The 16167-nt window shown below is 45.8% G+C and overlaps 2 protein-coding genes across 3 annotated transcripts in view; one reads left to right on the forward strand and one right to left on the reverse strand.

Annotated features, from left to right (window-relative positions):
• Positions 1 to 16167, reverse strand: part of LOC119968723 (lysozyme C-2-like) — a 71198-nt gene that overhangs the window by 51453 nt on the left and 3578 nt on the right. The gene's annotated exons all lie outside the window — the stretch shown is intronic.
• Positions 5326 to 14558, forward strand: LOC119968722 (lysozyme C-1-like). Of its 2 annotated transcripts, XM_038801355.1 has the most exons (6): positions 5404 to 5429; positions 7777 to 7789; positions 7878 to 8008; positions 10272 to 10445; positions 11851 to 11929; positions 13634 to 14558. In XM_038801355.1, exons 3-6 carry the CDS (start codon positions 7879 to 7881, stop codon positions 13698 to 13700), a joined length of 450 nt encoding a protein of 149 aa, XP_038657283.1. In that variant the 5' UTR covers positions 5404 to 5429; positions 7777 to 7789; position 7878; the 3' UTR covers positions 13701 to 14558. The 2 variants fall into 2 exon arrangements, with proteins under 2 accessions (XP_038657282.1, XP_038657283.1); XM_038801354.1 differs by lacking the exon at positions 7777 to 7789 and having other exon boundaries at positions 5326 to 5429.

Genomic DNA, 16167 nt, shown 5'->3' on the forward strand with positions numbered 1-16167 from the left:
GGCAGATTATTAAAGCCTGTGATGATGTAACCGGCTAGCTGCAGGTGTTCAGAAAACCACAACTACAGATTCATCTAAATCCACCCAGGGTCAGGTAACCTGACTGCAGACTAGGGTTTGCAAAATGTCCATAATGTGAATAATCTTATTCCAAATTTCAGTCTGAGAATGACAGAATCATTTACATGTACTCTTTACTCAGTATGTAGTGTCGCTACACATGCATAGGCTATTAAGCGCATAGAACATAATTATGGAAAATACATTATACAAGCCTTAAAAATAACAGACAAAAAGTTATGTTTCCATTTTGTACAGTTTAATACTTTCAAGCACCATATTAACTCAAACTATGTGTTAAGAAATGTGAGTAAATGCTTAGGATATAGAATATTTTTATAGCCCCACTATAAAAACTGTCACACGCATATTTCTCATTCATCTGTTAAATGATTACATTTTGTAATACCAAACTTGGCCAAAACGCTCAGCACTTCCTTGTGCCTTATCCCATCCTATCCATGTGTTTGTCAAGATGCATTTTGAACACCGTTAATGTATCTGCTTCCACAACCTACCCTTGCAACATGTTCCAGTCACTCCCCATCCTCTGTGTAAAAAAACCTGCCTCGCACATCTCTAAACTGTGCCCCACAGATCTTAAACCTATGCCCCCTGGTGAGTGACCCTTCCATCCTGGGAAAGTGTGCCTGCCCATCCACTCTATCCATGCCTTTTCATAATCTCATAGACCTCTATCAGGTCGCCCCTCAACCTCCGTCGTTCTAATGAAAACAATCCGAGTCTATTCAGCCTCTCTGCAGAGCTAACACCCTCCAGACCAGGCAACATCCTGGTAAATTTCCTCTGCACCCTCTCCAAAGCCTCCACATCCTTCTGGTAGTGTAGCGACCAGAATTGTGCGCAATATTCCAAGTGTGGCCTTACCAATGTTCCATACAACTGTAGCATGACTTGCCAGTTTTTATACTCAATGCCCCGTCCAATGAAGGCAAGCATTCCGTATGCTTTCCTGACTACCTTGTCCACTTGTGTTGCCACTTTCAATGATCTGTGGACCTGCATGCCTAGATCGCTCTGACTTTCTATACTCCTAAGAGTTTTGCCATTTACTTCATATTTCCCCTCTATGGTGGACCTACCTCACATTTGTCCGGATTTGTCCTTTTGCCATTTCTCTGCCCATGTCTCCAACCCATCCATGTCCTGCTGTATCATCTGACAATACTCAACACGATCCGCCACTTCACCAACCTTAGTGTCATCTGCGAACTTACGAAACAGACGATAGACATTTTCCTCCAAATCGTTTATGTATACTACAAATAACAGAGGCCCGAGCACCGAACCCTGTGGAACACCACGAGTCACAATCTTCCATTCAGAAAAACACCCTTCTATTGCTACCTTCTGCCCTCTATGACTGAGTCAGCTTTATATCCAATCTTGCAACCTCACTTCTGATCCCCTGAGGCTTCACCTTGTGTACCAATCTGGCACGAGGCACCTTGTCAAAGGCTTTACTGAAGTCCATGTAAACAAAATCCACCGCCGTCCCCTCATCAATTATCTTTGTCACCTCTTCGGACAGCACGGTGGTGCAGTGGATAGCACTGCTGCCTCACGGTGCCGAGGTCCCAGGTTCAATCCCAGCTCTGGGTCACTGTCCGTGTGGAGTTTACACATTCTTCCTGTGTTTGCATGGGTACCCCCCCCCCCCCCTCCAACAACCCAAATATGTGCAGGTTAGGTGGATTGGCCACACTAAATTGCCCCTTAATTGGGAAAAATTAATTAATTTATTTTTAAAAAATCTTTGTCACCTCCTCAAAAAAACTCAATGAAGTTAGTGAGGTATGACCTCCCCTTCGCAAAACCATACCGTCTATCGCAAATGAGTCCATTTGTTTCCAAATGGGTATAAATTCTGTCCCTGAGAATTCTCTCCAATTATTTACCTACTACCGATGTGAGGCTCACCGGCCTATAGTTTCCTAGATTACCCTGCTACCTTTCTTAAACAGCTGGACCACATTAGCTATTCTCCGGTCCTCTGGACTTTACCTGTAGCTAATGGGAATACAAAGATATCAGTCAAGGCCCCAGCAATTTCCTCCCTTGCTTCCCTCAATATTCTGAGGTAAATCCTATCAGGCCCAGGAGACTTATCTACCTTAATATATTTTAAAAGACCCAATACCTCCTTTTTGATGTCAACATAACCCAGACTGTCCACACACCCTACCCAAGAATCGTTTTCCACAAAGTCCCTTTCTTCAGTGAACACTGATGCAAAGTATTCATTTAGTACCTCGCCCATTTCCTCTGGCTTTACACATAGATTCCCTCCACTGCCCTTAAGTGGTTCAATCCTTTCCCTGTTCACCCTCTTGCTTTTTACATATGAATAAAACGTTTAATCCTACTTTCCAAGGACTTTTGATGGCCCCTCCTAGCTCTCCTAATTTCCAGCTGAAATACCTTCCCGCTTTCTTTATATTTCTCAAGGGTTTCGACTGTCCCCAGCCGACTAGACCATACATAAGCCTCCTTTTCCTTTTTGACGAGGTTCACAATATCCCTTGTTATCCAAGGCTCCTTAAACCTCCCATACTTATCCTTCGTTCCCTCAGAAACTTTCCTGAATCCTAATCAACTGTCGCTTGAAAGACTCCTACCTTTCCGATGTTGATTTACCCTCCAACAGCCGCACCCGATCCAAATTCTTCAATTCCTGTCTAATGTTATGCCTTTCCCCAGTTTAGCACCTTAACCTGTCTGTGATGACTCTGCCCAGACAGTGACCCAAGCCACTCCACTGCCATGCCACAATGCAAATGTGGAAATGCACAAGTGATTGGTCAGAAGATAAAGAATGGCAGAGAATGTCTAAAAGGTTCATCTGACGGAAAACAATTAGAGAATGAGAGGAAGCGAGCTCAAAATTAAAAAATGGATAGCAAGAGTTTCTGGAGGTAATTCAGCAGGAAAAGTATAGGTAGGGTGAGTGTTGGTCCTCTGTAGAGTGAGAATGTGAAGATTATAGTAGATAATAAGATAACGGTGGATGAAATGCTCTGTATTCTCTATTGCAGATACAAAAACAATTCCAGTAATAACTGCATATCAGGATGTGGAAGGAATTTGGTGAAATTACAATCACTTGGGAAGCTAAACACAGCAAACTGAGGAAGTTCCCGGTTGCCAAGTCTCTGTGTCCTGATGGACTTCATCCCTGGGTCTTAGCGAGAAGCTACATGTATTAGTACACAAGGCCCTGTTCTTTGCAGTTGGAAAGAACAAACACATTGCACCGGTTTCAACTAAACAAATTAGGCAACAGCCATTCTCTGGTTCATTTCCCAATACAGTGCTTTGACCAAACAGTGTTAACTGCCAGGATTGAATTTCAACAAAGCTTGGCAGTTAACTGTCAGCCATCATTTAACTGGTGTACTCTCCATGACACCACGTCTACCAATCAGATTCCTCGTGCCACCATTCAGCATTCTCTTCTCATTATGTATAAATTGTTGTTGCCTTTACATTCGATATTTTTGCGAATTGTCCTGATGAGTTTAAGGTGAAAAACTTTGACAATGTGTTTTTTTTCAGCACTTGTCAAGCTCTGTACTACCAATTTTAATTTAATCTCAAACTTCCATGTGGTCCTCTCACCCTCAACATTTTTTGACTTCCAGTCCCCCTCAACCCCAAGGTGGGCAGGGGTATTCCAGGTCTGATGAGATTAAACCTCCAGTGGGTCCTTCTGAAGCCTCAGGTCTGGAGAAAGGAAAGAAAGAATTTCCATCGCATTTTGATGATCTCAAGACACCCAGGAATGCTGCAGAGCTTATGAAGTGCTTTTTAAATTATAGTTAATGTTGGAACGTATGAAACACAACAGCCAATTGAGGCACCACAAGATTCCACAAATAGCAATCAGCAACATGAGAATGGACAGATATAATCTGTTCTAGTGATGTTGGTTAGAATCATAAAATTTACAGTGCAGAAGGAGGCTATGCGGCCCATCGAGTCTGCACCAGCCCTTGGAAAGAGCACCCCACTTAAGCCCACACCCCCACCCCATCCCCATAACCCAGTAACCCCACCTAACATTTTTGGACACTAAGGGCAATTGATCATGACCAATCCACCTAACCTGCGCATCTTTGGACTGTGGGAAGAAACCGGAGCACCAGGAGGAAATCCACGCAGACACGGGGAGAAAGTGCAAACTCCACGCAGTCAGTGACCCAAGTCGGGAATCGAACCTGAGACCCTGGAACTGTAAAGCAACTCTGCTAATCACTCTGCTATAATGTTGCCCATGGTTGAGGCCTAGGTATTGGCCAGAACCCCAGACGATCACCCTGCCCTTCTTCAGGGGCTGGTTTAGCTCACTGGGCTAAATCACTGGCTTTTAAAGCAGGCAAGCAGCACGGTTCGATTACCATACCAGCCTCCCCGGACAGGTGCCGGAATGTGGCGTCGAGGGGCTTTTCACAGTAACTTCATTAAAGCCTACTCGTGACAATAAGCGATTTTCATTTCATTTCGTTTCAAATATTGATATGGGGTCTTTTGTGATCATCTGAGAGATCGGAGATCAGAACAGGCTCTGCTTCACATCTTAGTCAAAAGACAGCACCTCTGACTTGTAGCATTTCCTCAGTACTGCACTGGGCATGTAAAAGAATCGGTTTTGAGCCTGAGGCGCTGAACCGGGACTTGAACCCACGACTGCCTGACACACAGCACTCCTCACTGAGCCACAGCTCTGACAATAATGAAAGGGTATGAGTGACATTGATGTTACATTTATTGACTTATTGTGACTGCTGGCCTGCTGATGAATGAGGAGAACATGTGTGTGCCCTTATCCGTCTCCTTATCGTTAACCCGGATAATCCCAGAGTTAATTGACACATTTGTTCCATCATTTCCGATTGCTTTTAACATGAGACAACCTTTGAATGTTAGAACCCCACCACCGAACCACATCTTCAGCTGGAGGTTTAACATGTCTCTCAGACCTGGAGTACCAGTTTAGGGGACTTAACCCTTCCCAATGCTCTCCCAAAAAATTCCCCGTTGGTTTTCGGGTGTACGTTACGATATGGGGTGGGGTACATTTCAAAATGGCCTGGAGCTTTCTGATTGGAAGTTTTCTCTGGCTTTTTGAGAAAAGAAAACGAGGCAGGGATCCAAATTTTCTCTTGCATCTAATTTCTAGGAAACACTGAATAGGTATTATCGAATGCCAGCCTTGGGTTGCTATCTGTGCGGACTTGTTATGTGTGCTTTGTTCCAATGTTGTACAACGCGAATGCAGAAATATAAAGCTGTTGCCCCAGACAGATTGAGATTCAAACTGGAGGAGTCGACCTCACAGCGAAATCGACGTGAGTACCTGTGTTATGCATTGTACCTACCTGGAACCGAATCAGAGCAGGTTAACCAGAATTTATTTAAATGGTTTAATCCTTGCAGTTAAGGCTTCAATTGTGCCCTCTCAGCGCGATCCATTGTAAATTTAAAGTTAATGGATTCCTCTTACAGGATTGCTTTCTCTCATTTTGGTGACTTTTCCAGTTCCTCACCGTAGACTCCTACAGCACAAAGGTGGCCAATTCAGCCCATTGCCCTTGTGCAATCACTTTGTCTGCGTCAAAGTTACAATTGAGGCTTCTTCCTTTTAGCGAGTGCATTCCGACTCCCGTACCACTTGTCCATTTACTGGCGGTTACCATTGACCAGTGTTGCTCGTTCTGGTGAGTGTGCTTTACACTCAATTGGCTCTGTTTTATTACTTAGCTCTAGAGTCACCGGGTATCCTTATGATACCACCACGAGGTTCAAGTTCAAGTTCAGACCAATGACTCAATACACCAATTAGTAAGGTTCAAATCAAGACACGTTTATTAATACACAGTTAATCGCTACTCATGCATACAATACTAAAAGACTAGGCTATTCCTACCACTAGCAGGCCAATACTTATCTGGATAAGGGAACCCGCTGGGTCAGGGAACAATGACCTCTTGCTCGATCCTGAGTCTGCAGGCTTCCAGCTGGTATGGACTAAGGGGTCAGGAGCACCTATCTCGTAGCGTGCGTTGACTGGACACTTACTTGATGGTGTAGCAGTTGGCCAGGCCTCTCCTTCTTACGGTCAAGTTCTTTGAGAGCTGCTAAGGTGTTCTGCTGGGAGGGCCAGCTAAGAGAATGAACTGAACTTGGGACCTGTCTTTTATAGGTCCCAGGGGCTTCGCGCCCTTTTGGGCGGACTCTGAGCTTACTTCCAATCGATTGGATCCCATACCAATCGATTGGTTTGAATTCCCCAATACTGGGGCCATTTCTCGATCGCTGGGCGGTTGTTTCTGGCTTGTTTGTCTCCTTTGTTTCGGACTCCTGTTGGCGCCGAGGAGTCTGACCTGCTATAGAATGTCCCAAATGTAGCTAATTGTTATAGCTAATTGTTCCCGGGGATCGCTCATCAATATGCATAGCCGCTGGTTTCAGTGCTGTCTGCTTTTGTTGCAGGCAGAATACACAGGAACTCTGCAAACTGCTTGTTTGGTTAGACTGTCCATTTTTCCCTGCTGTCTTTGTGTTTCTCCACACAAAGGTGGCCAATTCAGCCCATTGCCCTTGTGCAATCACTTTGTCTGTATCAAAGTTACAATTCAGGCTTCTTCCTTTTAGCGAGTGCATTCCGACTCCTGTACCACTTGTCCATTTACTGGTGGTTACCATTGACCAGAAACTGATCTAGAGTAGCCATATAAACACTGTGGCTACAAGAGCATGTCAGAGGCTGGGAATTCTGCAGCGGGTATCCCAAATCCCCAAACCCTGTCCGGCATCTACAAGACGCAAGTCGGGAGTGTGATGGAATGCTCCACTTACCTGGAAACAGGGACCCGGGATTAATTCCCAGCTTGGGTCACATTCTGTGCGGAGTCTGCACGCTCTCCCCGTGACTGCGTGAGTTTCCTCCGGGTGCTCCGGTTTCCACCCACAAGTCCCAAAAGACGTGCTTGTTAGGTGAATTGGACATTCTGAATTCTCCCTCAGTGTAAAGAACAGGCGGATAAGGAATTTTCACAGTAACTTCATTACAGTAAACCTACTTGTGACACTAAAAAAGAATATTATTATTATTATTATTATTAAATTATAATGAGTGTAGCTTCAACATCATCCAGGACAAAACAGCCACTAGATTGACACCCAATCGCCACCTTCAACATCTTCCCCCTCTGCCACTGCCAAACAGTGGCAGCAGTGTGTGCACGGACCACAAGATGCACAGCAGCAACTCCCCAAGGTTCCTTCGACAACAACTTCCACATCTCCGACTTGTAGCTACGAGAAGGACAAGGGCAGCAGATGCTTTGGAACACCACCACCTGCAAGATCTCCTCCAAACCTCACCACTCGCACAAACTATATCATCTTTCCTTAGCTATCGTTTGCTCAAAATCCTGCAACTCCTCTTTCCTTATTGGTAGAGCATTAATTTACATTCTCCCAATGTTGTAAATCGCAAGCAATGTCGACCAATTTCTATTGGGCTATTTCCAGAAGTTGCCGAGCTTGTTTCCGCAATCATTGCCCATATTCGCATTTGAGAAACTTCAACCTCTTTCTAATTGATCCTTGTGCCCCATCACTTTAAATCAATGTGATGCTGAGCTATCTGAGTCTGATTTTCATCAGTTGATTTCTCTTATTTTCTTACAGAATTTTAATCCAGGTATAAAAGGTTTACCAGAGTAAAGCAGGACCTCAAGACGTATTTCCTGCAGAACCTTTCAAAATTGCACTTGTGCATTTCCCAACAGAATGAAGATCCTGTTAATTCTCAGTGTCCTGCTCGCAGTCGCAACTCCTAAGGTCTACCAGAAATGCGAATTGGCTCGTGTTTTACGTGGCAATGGATTGGATGGCTTTCATCGTTACAGCCTGGCAAATTGTGAGTCTTATGTTCTCTGCACTCATTAATTGAAGCTGAATATCCTCACCACATAGGGCTCAATCCAGACTATGCCTTTCATCCTGATTTCTTTACATCATACTCTGCTTTAAATGCACCGTTTATGAATGTTTTGCAATGGTTTTAGTTGTTGAATGTTCTGCTTGGGTCAGCCAAGGGTCTAATTCTTTATGCTTTCCTGAGATTTGGACGAAGTTGTCAGAGTAGGCACTTGCTGGCCATCCCTTATTGTCCTTTAACTGAACGGCTTACTGGGACATTTCAGAGAGCATGGAAGAGTCAACCGCATTGCTGAATATCTAGTCACACGTAGGGCAGACTAGAGAAGGATGGCAGATTTCCTTCCCTGAAGGAAATTTGTGAACCAAATTGGCTATTGCAACAATCGATAATAGCTGCCGTGGCCACTATTACTGAGAGCAACTTTATATTCCAGATGTATTAATTGAATTTAAATTCCACAAGATGCCATGGTGGGATTTGAACCCATGTCCACATTGCGATATCTTGGTCCTCTGGACGACTGGTCCAGTGACATTACGAATAAGCCGCCGACTCCAAAAGTTCCGCAGTGCACAACTAAACTCAGCGATGGTTCACTGTAATTAACCACAGCACTCTAAACTAGGTCAAAATATAATGCTGTTGTTGTCCTGAGGTAGCTCTGCTTTTCCATTGAAGTACAGGCTCCTCCATCTCTATATTGAAACCCAAGGGGCGAAATTCTCCGCCCCCCACGACGAGTGGGAGAATAGCGGGAGGGCCTTCCCGACATTTTTGCCGCCCTCCCGCTATTCTCCCCCCCCCCCCGCCGAAGTCCCGACCCGAATCGCTGCCGCCGTTTTTTTACGGCCGGCAGCGATTCTCAGCTGTTAGATGGCCCGAAGTCCCAGCCCTTTACGCCGTTTTTACGAACGGCAAACACACCTGGTCTTGCCGTTCGTAAAAACGGCGTGACTAACTCGCTATTAATAACCATGGCACCGATTGGCACGGCCGTACCACGGGTACCAAGGGTGCCATGGGCCCGCGATCGGTGGGCACCGATCGCGGGCAGCGGGCAGCGGGCCCGATGCCCGCGCACTACTTGTCCTTCCGCCGCCCCGCAGTATCCATTCGCGGGGCGGCTGAGGGGCATCCCGGCCCGCGAATGCGCGGGTTTCGCGCAAAAACGCGATGACGTCACCCGCGCATGCGCGGGTTGGAGTCTTCCAAACTGCGCATGCGCGGCTGACGTCATATGACGCGTCAGCCGGCGCTAACTCCGGCAAGCGGGCTTAACGATTTTCGTTAAACCCGTCTTGCCGGAGCCTACGGCGTCGGGCTGCTAGCCCCGACCGGGGACCAGAATCGGTCCCCGGTCGGGAAGGGGCGCGCTGCCGTAAAACCCGCCCGGGTTTTACGGCAGCTTTACGATTTCTCCCGTTTTGGGAGAATCGCGCCCAAGATCTTTGTGGTCAATTCTAACATTGGCCAGGACTTCAAGTTGCTCATTCTTCCTTTCCCTTCTGAGTAGATCTTTGTTGTTTAATGGACAAAATATCATCTTCCTCAAAGGGACAAGTCGGAAGGGTAAGCAAAAGCTTTTCAGAAGAGTTGGATTTGAAGAAGGGTCTCAAGTGGAGAAAATGGGAGTGAAGCTCCAGCAAAGTAATCATCTCCCTGTGTCTTTCTTGTAAATTCTCGTCCATCTGTTTAATCCTTCCATGGTCCAGCCGTCTATCTCTGCAACCTCTTCCTCTGATCCACCTGAGTTCTCTGTCCTCTGACAGTGAGGCGTTTTGCATCCCCTGCTGCCTTTACCCACCCAAGTCTTCCAGTCAAAATCGTGATTATCCTTCGTCCTCGTACCTTTGAGTCAGTGCCTCAAACATCATTTCTTTTTTTTTTATAAATTTAGATTACCCAATTATTTTTTCCAATTAAGGGGCAATTTAGCATGGCCAATCCGCCTACTCTGCACATTTTTGGGTTGTGGGGGCGAAACCCACGCAGACACGGGGAGAATGTGCAAACTCCACACGGACAGTGACCCAGAGCCGGGATTGAACCTGGGACCTCAGCGCCGTGAGGCGGTTGTGCTAACCACTAGGCCACCAAACATCATTTCTAAATTAAAGAAATTATCAGAAAGTTGTTTCAAAATCTAAGCTACTCCAGGATATCCAACCAGGGGGGCTTGTCGATGAGTATATCTGAGTCATGTTTGTGGTGCAACTTTTTCTTTTTGGCTTTATTTTAGGGGTGTGTTTGGTTCAATATGAAAGCAATTATAACACAAATGCAATTGGACGCAATAGAAAACATGGCGTCATTGTATCGTCAGACTACGGGATCTTTCAGATCAACAGCTACTGGTGGTGTAATGATGGTCAGACGCTGAACACGCGAAACAGGTGTCACAAAAACTGTAATGGTGAGTAATTCAATGTATCATTAAAAGAAGGGGTAGCTTCCTTTCTCTCCTGGGATCCTGTTTGTTAATTAGTCTCATTTATTGACTTTGGAAGGTAACGGTGTAACTCGTCTTGATGTTGCTGCAAATGTAGGCATCAACAACAACTTGCATTTATAGAGTGCCTTTAACATAGTTGCATTTGCGAATGATACTAAAATAGGTGGGAATGCAGGCAGTGAAGAGAAGATACAGATTTTACAGATGGCTATAGATAGGGTAGGAGATTAAGCCAAAATGCAGGTGAGTGTGACGTTATCCATTTTGGCCAACAAAATAGTCAGGCAAATTGTTACCTAAATGGAAAGCAGATTAAAAATGTGTCTTGGCAGAGGGATCTGGGTGTCTTTGTTCATCAATTGCAGAAAGTCTGTATGCAGAAAGTCAATTGGAATGTTAGCATTTATTGCAAAAGGACTAGCGTATAAAAGTAGATAAATATTGTTGTAATTATATAGGGTGTTGGTGAGACCACATCTGGAGTATTGTATCCAGTTTTGGTCTCCTTATTTTAAGAAGGATGTGGTGGCATTGGAGGCCGTTCAGAAGAGGTTCACCAGGATGAAGGAGTTGACGTATGAGGAGAGCTTAAACAGTTTGGGCTTATACTCACTGGAGTTTAGGATGAGAGGGAATCTGATCGAGGTATATAAAATACTAAAAGGGAATGATACAGTAAATGTAGACCAAATGTTTCCCCTTGTGGGGCAATCTAGAATGAGAGGTCACAGGTATAGGTTGAGGGCTGATAGATTTAAAACTGAGATGAGGAGGCACTACTTCTGGCAGAGGGTGGTGAATTTGTGGAACTTGCTGCCCCATTTTGTGATGGAGCTTGAAACGTGAAATAGTTTCAAGACGGATATATGTATATTTCTGATCAAAAAACAGATTAAAGAGATATGGGGAACAGGTGGGGAGGCAGATTTGAGACCAGGAAGAGATCAGCCATGATCTGATTGAATGGCTGGGCAGGACTGGGAGTGATGTGCTGGAGGGAGTATTTGGTCGAGTGGTAGAACAGGATGTATTTATGGATGGTAGTGGAGGAGTCAAGGCCATGGCTGTGAGGTATGAGTTGCTGAGTAAGAATATGAGCTAAATTTCCCAGCCTTCCCGGTGATGGAATTTTCCTGTCCTGCCGATTGCGACCGGCCCATGTGGTGCGTTCCCCGGCTGCGTAGCCGGTGAACCATGCAATAAGTCACAGACAACAGCGGAATGGAGGAACTCGCCGCTGGCCAATGGCTGAAAATCCCGCCCAATGCCAAACTGTTTTTGCCAAATCAAAAACCATGGGTCACGAACTTCACACGGCACACTCGATGAATTGATTTGAATATCTTATTGCATTTTTTCTTTGTAGATTTTCTCAATTCTGACATCACCGATGACATTGAGTGTGCAAAAAGGGTGGTGAGAGATCCCCAAGGAATGTATGCCTGGTATGTGAAAACATTTTGCTTTCTTCCTTCTGGCTGTCTCTAAACATCATTAGACTTTGGGAGTAATGGTACCACGATGTGTCTGCAAAACCTGTAACTGCTTGTTCTCTGAGCTGTCTATGAGGGTGCAATCCAATGGAAAAGACTGGAGAAGGGATGTTTCGGCCGCTTCGTCCGATGACCAGAAATTCCCACCCGAGGTCAACAGACCATTACATGGTCCCCGGCTGTTGCAATCTTTCCATGGCCCCCCAAGTCTCATTTTGGGCATGTTTGACTCCCCGGCCCTGTTGACGACCGCTGTCTAAACACATTTAGTCACCTTTCCGGGCCCTGCGGAGTTTCTCCGGGCTAACCCACACTCAAGGCAGGATTTACTGTCAAACCCACTGCATGGTATTTGGTGCAGGTGTGGCCCACGAGCGAGATTTTGCTGGTCCTGCCGTTGTCAACAGGATTTCCCATTGACTGCACCCCTCGTCGCTGGGAACCCTGTGCATCATCGGTGTGATCGGAATATCCCGCCGGCATGAACAGCCGGTACATTCTGCCCTTAGAATTTGTTTGATTGCAGGGGAGCTGGACTCACTGGGCAGACTGGCTCCTCAGAGATTGGACCACCATTTTGAAAGTAGTGTCCGGATCTCAAAGTGAGGTTGGAAGTCTCCCACACCCCCACCCATGGGCAATATTGCCCACCCACGCACATGGCCATTATCCATAACCCTCCAAGTGAGGCCACCCTGCTGTGGGTTCGCTGAGAATCCTTCCATTCCAAGGCTTTTACTCAACCTCTTTGGGGCCCCCTTATCAGGAACACCACCCCCCCCTAAACCTCTGGAGGCCTCTTCATGCCCACCCTTCACTTCCCCATCTGTCATACCCCCCTCATACTTCCTTTCATCTGCATAGTCCCCCTCAGTCCCTGTCTCTTGGCAGTGCCACCCTGGCACCAAGGCACCCTGGCAGTGCTGCCCTGTCAGTGCTCCTGCTCGCCCAGGAGTGCCACCCAGGCACATTGACAATGTCAGGGTGGCAGTGCCAAGGTCCAAGATTGGCAGTGTCGAGGTGCCCAGACGTCAAGGGGAGAGCCAGCGTGCCACCCTACCGTGTTCCTGAACCCACAGGGGCCTCCAAAGTCCTGGGAGACCCCCGGACACAGTTCCACCTGGTTCACATATGTGTGGTAATTTACTCATCATGCCAGGCTGGGCTCTCCCCGGGGAGGCCAGTCATTGCCAGGAGACAGTTAGATCCGGCATCAGCATGCTTAAGTGGGTTCACTGAGGCGCAATGTCTGTTGGAAGCTCACGGGAGGCCTCCCCCAGCATCTTGCAGCCGCACAGGGAGGGATGGGGGGGCGGGCGGTGTCCCAGGAGGAAATGTTGGAGAGGTTAGGGTTGTATCCATGAGAGTTTAGAAGAGTAAGATGCAATTGACAGGGTGGATAGATTCATAAATTCATTGTTAAAGGTTTTCCACTGCCTGGAACCTGGCATGCGGCCTGTCCCCAATTACTTGGGCCAGGCTGCCATGCTTCCTGCTTCGACATTCAGCCCAATGAATGAGTGCTTGATGAAGCACGGGGGTCCAGTCAGCATCAATGGAACTGTCTCCCGTTCCAGGTTCAAGGCACTAGGGTAGGATGGATAATCAGTGGTCTACTCCCAGTGCTTTCATGTCTCATGCTCTTTTCTTTTACAGGTATGGCTGGCAGAACAATTGCGCAAACCGAGATCTTAGCCATTTTCTGGATGAGTGTCACCTGTAATGGCTGAAAGAACTGATTTTTGGTGCATTTGCTGGAACCAAGTCTAAAACCTGTCGCATTTATCTTGACATTGTTAAAATTCAGTAAAAGTAAATTCAGTAAAAGTGTGATGCGCTAAGATATTTTTCCTGCTAAATATATAAAGTTATATAATCACTTTCTGTGCATGAGATTGTTGAATAATTCAGATCCAATTGGGGCTTCACCACATTGGCCAACATGGCGCTGCTTCAGCCAATCAGGCCAAAGCGAGGGTGGATGATCAAGAGGAAATTACCAACCTCATGGAGGATCAGATGAGGTTTCCCATGGTCAAATATCTCTCCGATATCTACTGTCTGTGGCCATGAACGATTGTGAATCCCTCACACCAGGGAAACAGCCAGAACTATGGAATTGACACAAGCTCAAGGTATGTGAGGCAAGGACGACATGGTTTTGCAGTAGGTGCAGAAATCAAATTGCCTCCTATTGGGTGTAAGTTGTAAAACTGTCAGCTCAATGTCGATTGGTTTTACTTCTCACAGATGGGCAGCCTCTGCCAACCAATGCATTCACGCGAGCTCTTCTCTCTGGCTACAGGCAGTGGCAGATTCAGTTCACTGGACACCATCATAATGGTGGACATTAACTCAGAATCGCATTACAGCGAGAGGCTGCCATGGTGACGATAAACCAGGTCTGGCTGAGTTCATTCAATTCTTATCATTCACATTATTGCGTTAGATTCATTGAACCAAGAAAACATTCTGCTTTGCAACACTTCTTTCCAACTATCATCTAAAGATCAGCAATGCAAACGCTGGACTGTCATTTTGCAGAAATGTGCCATCAATAAAGAAATCCAGAAAATATCAAGCCTCGAGTTTAGTTTTCACGTATTTATTTGTGGGATATAGCCATTGGTGACTGTAGAAACCAACTATTTTCTGATACACCTAATAAGTAAAAGATAGCTATTTAGCGTAAATATTAAGCCCCGTTTTCAATACCCATTTTAAATTAAGGATTTCAGCACTCATAACCTCAGGACATGATTAGAACACAGCTTCAACAAAGACACATAAAGCCTGACACACGCATAAGCAGTAGAGATTAAAACAACTTTTACTGGGCAAAGATGATGAAGTGTTGGCTAGTGTAGACCTGAGAGATGAACAGACACTTCCAACACTGATGAAGCTTCAGCTCAATTTTATTAACGACTTCTAACTAACTAACACACGATGACTGTGGGTCTAAATGACGCTAATTTAAACTAGAGACCTAAGCCTTGTGAGAACCAGTTGATTCTCTCAGCACATGTTGTGAGTCTGTGCTGGGCTGGATGAGTTCTTGTTACACTCAGAGGCAGCACCCAGAATGAGTGGGAACCGTGGTGCCCTCTGCCTTTATAGTGTGTGTATTCTAACTGGTGATTGGCTGCGGTGTTTGTACATGTTGATTGGTCCCTGTGTGTGTCCATCAGTGTGTGTCTGCATCATGATATACTGGTGTATATTATGACAGCTGAGAAAGCCATTGTTCCAACAAATATAATTTCAAAGACAGTTTGACACTATATTTGTGCTGTACCAGTTATCAGATCAAGGACATAGCAACACCATAGCAACATTAAGGAGCAATTGGCCACAATGTGGATAATAGCAAAGTCAGCAGAAATCCAGTTTGAACTGGATTTGATACTGGCACAGAATCACATTCCATAACATGCACAAGTATTCAAACATGAAACATTTAAAACTAATATTGCACATTGAAGATTGACAGCTAACCATCAAATCAAAATGTGGAGATGCCTGTGTTGGACTGGGGTGAGCACAGTAAGAAGTCTTACAACACCAGGTTAAAATCCAACTTCTTTGTTTTAAACACTAGCTTTTGGAGCACTGCTCCTTCCTCAGGTGAATGGAGAGGTATGTTCCACAAACATATATATAGACAAATTCAAAGATGCCAGACAATGCTTAGAATGCGAGCATTTGCAGGTAATTAAATCTTTACAGATCCAAAGATGGGGTTAACCCCAGGTTAAAGAGGTGTGAATTTTCTCTAGCCAGGATAGTTGGTGGGATTTTGCAAGCCCAGGCCAGATGGTGGGGGATGAATGTAATGCGACATGAATCCCAGGTCCCGATTGAGGCCGCACTCATGTGTGCAGAGCTTGGCTCTAAGATTCTGTTCGGCGATTCTGCGTTGTTGCGCATCCTGAAGGCCGCCTTGGAGAACGCTTACCCGGAGATCAGAGGCTGAATGCCCTTGACTGCTGAAGTGTTCGCTGACTGGAAGGGAACATTCCTGCCTACCTGGTGATTGTCGCACAATGTCTGTTCATTTGTTGTCACAGCGTCTGCATGGTCTCACCAATGTACCACGCTTCGGGACATCCTTTCCTGCAGCGTATGAGGTAGACAACATTGAGTCGCACGAGTATGTACCGCGTACCTGGTGAGTGGTGTTCTCACGT

The sequence above is a fragment of the Scyliorhinus canicula genome, chromosome 7 (assembly GCF_902713615.1).
Source record: "Scyliorhinus canicula chromosome 7, sScyCan1.1, whole genome shotgun sequence".
NCBI lineage: Eukaryota > Metazoa > Chordata > Chondrichthyes > Carcharhiniformes > Scyliorhinidae > Scyliorhinus > Scyliorhinus canicula.

What these genes read in the sequence shown, in the direction of transcription:
- LOC119968722 (XM_038801354.1), top strand. Translation starts at nt 7,879, where the DNA reads ATGAAGATCCTGTTAATTCTCAGTGTCCTGCTCGCAGTCGCAACTCCT. An exon ending in GTGTCACAAAAACTGTAATG is followed by an intron (nt 10,446 to 11,850) that starts GTGAGTAATTCA and finishes TTTTCTTTGTAG; the next exon opens with ATTTTCTCAATTCTGACATC. An exon ending in CCCCAAGGAATGTATGCCTG is followed by an intron (nt 11,930 to 13,633) that starts GTATGTGAAAAC and finishes TTTCTTTTACAG; the next exon opens with GTATGGCTGGCAGAACAATT.